We start from the raw sequence: 8380 nt of genomic DNA, 5'->3' as shown, positions 1-8380 counted from the left end.
GTTTGGCAGTGGAGGTCTGATGATTTGGCTTTAACTGCTCTTATAGTACAACCAGCATTACCACTTCCCAAGAACACATGAACTGCCTCCATGGGTGGAACTCTAGTTTATATCTTACTTGTCAAACATTTATAAATCTCCGCCAGTAATCCGGCAACAGTACATAAAACATTCATAGAATTCCAAACAGAAATGCAAGTTGAATTTGAAAACGCTGGAGGAGTTGCAGCTGGAGCGGAGAGAAGAAGCTCGGAGACTGAATGTATTTCTGAGCGCAATACTCTTCCTATAAACAAGGCAATGCAAATATTTAAGATTAAATAGTGGTACATTTATTGAAATACACAACACTCTACACTAGGATAAACTTTTACCAAACATAAAAAATAGAATAGTTGTTGAGCAGGAAAAGAAAGTCAACATGAGAACTGAACACTCAACATAAGCTTCATTACCAAAACAACATTATGCTCTTTTATAAACATGTTCACTTAATGATTGGCATAAAAAACAACAACACTTTAAATAACTTTGGACTTGGTTAATCTTTTGGAATATAAGATTTAAAGATTATTCAAATGCTGAGGAAATACTTAAACAGAAGCCAAAGCAGAAGTGTTTGTATTAAATATGTTTTCGAGTCTGCGATCCAGTGACTAGTTTACTGACAATCCTTAACTTGAACTAAATAAAATACAGTATATGCCAACGGACACAAAGATTAAGTGACAACTGCCTACAAAAATCTTTTACCTAATTATTTAAATATCACAGTTTTCAGTGCTATTTAAAAAAAAAACAGAGTGAGAAAAAATAAATTAGATATGAAAACATATATACATAATACTGTACATCACATGACAGCTGTGGTAGATGTGTTTTCCAGCAATTCCCATACCAGCTAGTATAAATTCAAGTTCGTTTGGCTATTAATGGCAACCGCAAGACCTAACGACCATATTTCTATATTTCTTAAGAATAACATTGGAGCTGTCATCAAAGTAAAGCACAGATATTGCATTCAGCTTGGTTGGGGCACAGCAGGGCTTTGGCACATTGTCAGGAAACATTAAATGAACCTATAAATGAAAGCATAAAGTATGTATGAGAAAAGGGCGCAATAGCAATGTGTTTTACATGAAGTGTAACGTTACAACAGTAGCTTGTGAAACGACACACACACACACACACACACAGGATGAAATACTCTGGTTGATACTTACCAGCGTTTGCACAATGGCGTGATTTGTGGCGTTCATATGTGCATTAAGTGGAAAGGAGCATTCGCCGTCACAGTAGAAAGCAGCGTAGCCTTCAGGTGCAATGATCCAATCCTGCAGGAAGAGGCCGGGGACAAACTGAGTTAGCCTCTTTTATATGACGTGTGATTCGTTTATTATTGCTGATTTCATTACCGGTGTTTTGTCCTGGTGACGTGACATATTTACCTGCCAACCCAAATCTCTGAAACTGACGTACAGTTCGTGCTTCTTGCAGGCTTGTTTCTGCTCACTTGTGTTGTGATCTGAAAAGTGAGAGAATACATGTCTGCACTGTTTGTTTGGTGGATGAAAGTACACACAAAAGCAGTTCAATAAACAGTTTCTGATGGATTAGTATAACAATTACACACATGAAAAAAGGGAGGTTAGTGTGGTATTGATCAGTGATAGAAAGTCTTCAGCTAAGTGGAGGTTCAGCTATTATAGCTGTGTGTTTGCATCATGTGAGCAGAGATGAGATGAAAATACTACAACTGTTAAAATTAAATTCTGGACGTGGACCCATAATAATAAACACAGCGTTCCACCTACTATGTTACTAATGTCACGGAACATTGTGGCACTGGTGGACAATCAGTTACACAGTGAGTGATGGAGCCCAACTGTCAATTACACAGATCCAGATGTTCAGACTTTTAATATTAGTACGAATGTTTAGAAGATGCACTGTTTCTGAATCAAGAATAAGCTGGATAGGAATAATGAAAAAGGTGGTTCATCCCCTGGGGAGGATGAATGTGCTCAGCAAATGAAATCATCCAATTTCAATCCGCCCCTTGGTTCTGTTTGTATACAAGTGGTAATGCTGAGCTGACGGATGGAAAGTCACATGCTCGCTCAGAAAACGGATTAAAGTGCACAAACCTCCACTTTTGGGCGCTCGAGATGATTCTTGCTGATTCGTAGACTTATTGCGATTGTGGTTCTTTTTTTTCCCTCCGGCAGCTCTGACAGAGCGGAACAACACCTCGCTGGCCTTGAAAAAGGCAACAAGGAAGGGCTGTTTGGACTGTGGCCCATTCCTCCCAACGATCCCAGCAGATTTTATATTGATGCTTCGACCTTTAGAACAAGATAAAGGGAAAGGGAAGAAAACTCACATAAAATTCAACACGAGGTGGAACTCACTTCATGGATACAAAACTAGGATATTACATCTATTTGTCATTCTTTATTATCAACAACACTGATCCAAGCTGTGAATCTTTCTGCTTTGGATTCATGGATATTTAATTTTCTCAACATGTCTCTAAATCAATGGCAATATTAATTTGAACAAAATGCTGACAGAGGAAGGAAATTCCCATGACAGACAGAGTCATTTTCATTTACCATCTATAGTCTCCACACAGAGCTGCAGGCCCAGGTTCTGCTGTGGATTCATCACCCAGTGGTTACTGGTCGCTGTGATGTCAAACACCAGCCAGCCGCCATCAGATGCTCGGACATTTTTGGAATCGAGCAGGAAAGTCTCTGCATCTCTGACATCGAGGGGGGAAATGATAAATATTAAAACATGTACTTATGCAACAAGTAAGTAAGTGTTTGTTCCCTCACTTGGCTCTGAATGTGGATGATGAGGATTAGTTTGGGGTTTTTTGAAAGAGGAAAAGGTGTGGAAGAGTGGAAGAATTTTCTTGAATTCAAGAATTCAGTGTTTTTGATAAGCTGTGATTTTAGAGGATCGATGCTGCAAACGTCTGAATAGGACTATTGCTTTTACAATAGTTAAACTGGGGAATAAACTAGCCATAAAGCTGACTGATTAATGATGGATCAACAAATCTGAGGGGCTTTTAATAGTTTTCTTTTATCCCTTAATTCTTTAGGACTGTGAATCAGAAACCAACCAGAAACACACTAAATAAACTGAACCAGACCTTTGAGGGGCGTTTCAGGGGCCCTAAGCAGACTCCCACCGACCCCATCATGACAGAATGAATGAAAATGACATGAAATGAAAACAAGTTGAAAATGATCTCAAATAAATGAGTCAACTACATTTATGACAAAATTCCCATCATTAAGTGAGAGAGGATATGCATGTTAACACTCTTCCAAACATAATTAAACACTTAACTGCGTAAGCTTATCCAGTAGTGTGCCTGATGAATGAGTGTAGTAGTGCAATACCAATTGTTTTATTTAACAATACCATAGTTTATTCTGCTCCTTAACCAAGGAGTTTTATGAGCCTTTCCCTACCTTAACCTTAACAGAACTGTGCGGATGTTGTGGCAGTACATCCCAAATAAACTTGCTGTCTGAAATGTTTTAAGCTCATTAACTCTGTATATCTTATGTATATTGATTCACATTGTTCACTGACTGCTTAAGCATCACAAACACACTTTGTGACATTAGATGAGAGCTGCTGAAGTTCTCCAACACAAAGTAAAATGTGCAATCCTCAATGAATAATGTATGTGAAAACACTAACTAAGCAGCATTCCCCTTTAAGATGGCAGAGTACATTGCCTCGGCCCTTTTGAAAAGCCCAGGAGGGCCATATCTCCCCTTCAATCACCCACACACACACATTTTTGGCAAGCAAATGTGGGCCCACTTTTAAGTACACCCCTGTGTATTCAGCTATGTCATGGTTCAAACTTCCGGAATATTGTTAAGACAGGCAGGTGGCGGGCAACAGTTACCCAGGGAGCACCCTAGGGAGCACCCCATCCCCCTCTAGCTCCTAATATGGGCCCTCGTGGTTTCATGTGGGATGTGGCCAGCTTGGCAGGCAACACATGTAGAGTGATAACCGATGGACCTTCTAAGCTTTACAAGTGGTTGACTTGCTAATGGAGTTCTCTTTATCCAAGAACTATATTTGTAATGCAGACATGGTGAGAATGAGGGGGAACAGATTGGGAGACAGTAGGATGTTCTGTGCTTTGGAAAGTTTCCCCCGGAGAACAGAACAGTGGAAGGTGATAGCTGTCTCTCAAGTTATCCATTAAAGCTGATGCCACAAAATGTACTGATATATATTTTAATGTTTGGTTCTGGTTGATAGGGTACTTACTTATTTGGATACTCCTTGGTGACCTGATATATAGAAACCTTCAGGGTAATGTTGTCATAGCGGTTATGACTGCGGTCTTTATAGATCCGAAACTCTGCCGCAGTCACTGCCTCTCCATCTGGGATCTGAGTCAGATCAAAACGGAACTCCTTGTAGTGTCTCCGCTGGTGAGAGAAATCTTTATCTTTCTCCACTGGGGGAAGAAAATAGTTTATGTTTAACATTTTTACAGGCAGCATATCCACCAAGGTAAAGATTACACGCTTTATATACTGTATGCATGTATAAAACATTACCTCCTGAACCGCATATGTGTGTGTAACTTCCAAAAAAACTAAATATGCAGCATTAACACACAGAAAAAGAGTCATTTATCACATCTTCTTTGACTTTTTATGTCCAATCCAAACATTTTGACTACCAACAAAAGCACTTTCCAGTTCATTAAATCAGTCAACTGAATACAGGTAGCAGTTCCTAGACAGGCTCTCTACTGTGTGCCTAACTGCATTCTCTCTCCATGATGAATGGGCTGTCAGTTAAGAAAAACAGGCTGATTTCAATTAAAGACACTTTTGTCTGCTGCTCAAGTGACAGAAAAGACCAGACAGGATTCTTCAATGTCATACGAGCATCTGACCTCACTTCTGACCTTATGCTGACCTCCTGTAGGTTTCATATTAAATGTCGGCTGTGTTTAATGAGTCTTCTCTTTAACACTTCATATTTCAAATTTAACGAGATGTGAGACATTTTTATGCAACACGTGTATTTATAACATTTAAAAACTCACATCATGTATGACGTTTACTTGATTTGATGCAAGAAAATAAGAGGATGTAGTAGAAAACCTTTCATCTAGGTAGAATGAACTCCTACATTTCAATGCATTCCAAGATCTGGATCAAAATTAAGAATAACATGACAAGAGATACTTTAATACCTCTAAAAAGTGACCAACTGTCTCACATTACCGCTCAGTAGCAATACAGCAGCAGCACAAGGCTGAGGTCACTTTGTTTTCTAACATCTGTAGCCATATTCTGCAGTGCATGTCTCTGATATTTCATCAAGAGGGAACGCCTGTGGTTACTTAGCACAAACAGGTCAGAGGTCAGGTCTGACTTTTACCCGCTGAGTGTGTTCTATAATATTAGCCACGGGCAGTAAACTGAAGCAGGAGCTCCACTCAGAGCAGAGCTGAAGATAGCTGAAGATTTAATTATAATGACTTCACTCAGCAAGTAAGGGATCATACATGAACCCAGCTTCTCTATGTGACTAAATAACACGAGTGACTAGTGACTAGAATAATATATTGTATAAATAATAACTCACCTGATTCATTACTTCTTAACTCTGTTGCTTTTAAATTGAACTTAGTGTTTGGATTTTCAGTAGCCGATCTATCACTTGACACATCAAATGGTTACAAAACTGACTGATTAAATATCAAAGCAACTGTTTTGTCAGCATATTAAACTTTACGAAATGCCACAAAGACATTTCTACAACAGTTGAAGTCGGTAGTTATATTAGAGTGTACTGTAATAAAAACAGAGCCCCATTGAACACTTCACTGACAGTCTCCAGAATGAGAGCAGGGCTTTCAAGGCTGTCAGTGTACATGCCCTGCTAGTGGTAAGTGGAAACAGATGGGCTCAGGCCAAGGTGAGGGATTATACCTCCAAGCAGCTCTACACAAATTCACTTTTACGTGTATTGCTTCATATTTATAAAAAAAACAAAAACTTTAGCATTACAGTGTCTGAACATTTTGTGCTTATTGTATGGGGCTTTTTAATACTGATTTTGGAGGTTTTAAATATGCATTATAGTTATATTAAGTTATGAGTTACAACCCATATCTTCTCTTAATTCTGATTCAACAACACAAATGGCAGAGATGAAAGCAATGTGGATGAAAAGGGCTACTGGTTTCATTTAGAGACAAGGCTTCTGAAACATATAAGCATCAGTCAGAATCACTCTACTTTTAACTGCAGGAAATAATTAAGACTAATTTTCTCAAGGTCAGAGACGTTCCTATGAACTGCTGGGTCAGGGGTCATGGCTACTGAACAAATACAAAAATTATACAGTTCAACTAGTTTTTAAATGGCAAACAAAACAAAATACTACTATAAAGAAGGAGGGCTAAGCTGCTTTAAATACAGAAGGTTTAACAGAAAGGACACTGAGACTAATGCAATTATTGGAGAAATGCAATTGTTTCAAAACTCTATAAGACAGATATATGTCTATATAAGCCCATTATTGCTATAGTGTATATATATTTAGATACAGTATATAAAGAGAGGGAGAGAGTGATAGGCAGATAACTTAAGATAGCAATATTATGATGGCAACATTCTATATATCATAAAATGTATGAATTAAACTCTGCTGATTAACTGAATTCTGTTATATTCCTTATTATAATATATTGTATTGATTACAAAGCAGGGAATTTGGTGTGAAGAGAAGGAAATTAGTTACACAGTATACAATTCAATTACATCAGCTGAGACTGAGATTAATAAGTAATGAATCATTTTCTGCAATATTGCAATTTGGTGAAGGTTTGGTGTGTTTTTCCAATGTCACTCACCTAAATTGACAAAACTCATAACCATGTCGGCATCATTGAGAAAGTTGGTGTCGTGCACCGTGGTGACTGCGGGGCTGTGGCCTTTGAGAGGAGCCGCCTGGTACGGCTGTGCCACACGGGAGTAGCCATGCTGGGAGCTGTAATACGCTTTACGGGAGTGCCCTTGAGCCTTGGCACCAAAGTTCTTCCCCTGAGTCCCCGCCGCTCCCGCCGCCGCCGCCGCCACCACCGCCGCAGCCGCCGCCGCCACCACCTCCTCCTCCACGGTCATGGCATTGTACAGGTCGAGCATGAACAGCGGGGCGGAGGACGCTTGCTTGCCGGGAGAGAAAGGCCTGGGACGGTGAGGAAGACCCAGGATGGACAGGATCTCTCTCTGGATCTCCCTGCGTTCGTGATTGCGCAACCGCCTGTAAATAAAGCTGGAGTGCACATGGTTGTCACTTAACCCGCAATGAGCGCAGTAGGAAAGAAAACACACGCAGCTCCACGCAAGTCCGATCACAGTCCGGTTCAAAGATGTAAACGCTGACATCTTGACTGATGATTAACTCACTTTGTTGGGAGTTGAACTACATCGCACTGTGTAAAAAAAATTAAATACTTATGAGCCGAAATGTGATCATATACTTCCCATGTTAGCCAGAGAGACCACAACTTGCACGGTGGTTAATTCGAGAACATCAACTTCCAACAAATTAAAGATATCAGCTTGTTGTTGTTGTTGTGGTTGTTGTTGTTGTTGTTGTATTAAACCGTCGCCCCTGTCCTGCACGCGAATGGATCCTCTTGTTGTTCCAAGCAGCGTTAAAGTCCTTGCAGGGTTTCATCCAAAGTCTGTGTGTTACAAACCAAAGTATTTATGGAGTTATGACCCGTCCCGCACTTTACTCCTCTCAGGTACGCCCATAACGACGAGGGATATAAACCCGGGAGACTTCCACAAATGGTTCACATGTATCGAAGTGTGTGAAAGCCAGCAAGAGAGTGTGTGTGTAGTAAAACATGTTTGACTCAGGAGTATTGAGGCTTGAGTTGCCCCTGTGAGTCCATCCCACACTCAACTTTTTGTTTTTGCATCTCCCACCTCTAGCGGCCGCAGGAAAACCTCAGCCGGAGATCCGTGATGAATGTGTGGAGGCTCCGGTGTGTAAAAGGAGACACTTGAAATCTGAGATGCCGTCTTAACGAGTTAAAGAATAATGACAGAGGCTTTTAATCACCTCTACTTATTGAAGTCGCCCCCGTATTTATAGGTGAGGCCTCCCAGCAAACACGGGATGTGCCTTCATTTAACACAGAAAACTGGGATTCTGTACTGTAGAATTCAATTAAAACATAGATTTGCTGGAAAAAAGTGGATTTAATAACGTGGCCTACTTTGATGTACTCGCTTAATGCTGATAAATGTATGATAAAGACCTTGTTTGCTTATACTGAAGGCTACACGCGTGTTTT

The 8380-nt window shown here is 40.0% G+C and overlaps 1 protein-coding gene across 1 annotated transcript; it reads right to left on the bottom strand.

Annotated features, from left to right (window-relative positions):
• Window positions 1–358: 358 nt before the first annotated feature.
• bmp5 (bone morphogenetic protein 5) lies at window positions 359–7849 on the bottom strand. The gene is made up of 7 exons (XM_076164956.1): window positions 6923–7849; window positions 4312–4504; window positions 2616–2764; window positions 2148–2345; window positions 1449–1525; window positions 1224–1334; window positions 359–1079 (listed from the first exon to the last, which is right to left on the bottom strand). Exons 1-7 carry the CDS (start codon window positions 7455–7457, stop codon window positions 930–932), a joined length of 1413 nt encoding a protein of 470 aa, XP_076021071.1. The 5' UTR covers window positions 7458–7849; the 3' UTR covers window positions 359–929.
• Window positions 7850–8380: the final 531 nt, after the last annotated feature.

Source organism: Genypterus blacodes, unplaced genomic scaffold, assembly GCF_046128005.1.
Source record: "Genypterus blacodes isolate CSIRO-AG114 ecotype Tasmania unplaced genomic scaffold, CSIRO-AGI_Gbla_v1 ptg000012l_1, whole genome shotgun sequence".
NCBI lineage: Eukaryota > Metazoa > Chordata > Actinopteri > Ophidiiformes > Ophidiidae > Genypterus > Genypterus blacodes.
The sequence above is the reverse complement of the archived record's forward strand: the minus strand, read 5'-3'. Positions and strand labels throughout refer to the sequence as shown.

What these genes read in the sequence shown, in the direction of transcription:
- bmp5 (XM_076164956.1), bottom strand. Translation starts at nt 7,457, where the DNA reads ATGTCAGCGTTTACATCTTTGAACCGGACTGTGATCGGACTTGCGTGG. An exon ending in TATGAGTTTTGTCAATTTAG is followed by an intron (nt 4,505 to 6,922) that starts GTGAGTGACATT and finishes TTCTTCCCCCAG; the next exon opens with TGGAGAAAGATAAAGATTTC. An exon ending in TCGAGCGCCCAAAAGTGGAG is followed by an intron (nt 1,526 to 2,147) that starts GTTTGTGCACTT and finishes CTCACTTTTCAG; the next exon opens with ATCACAACACAAGTGAGCAG.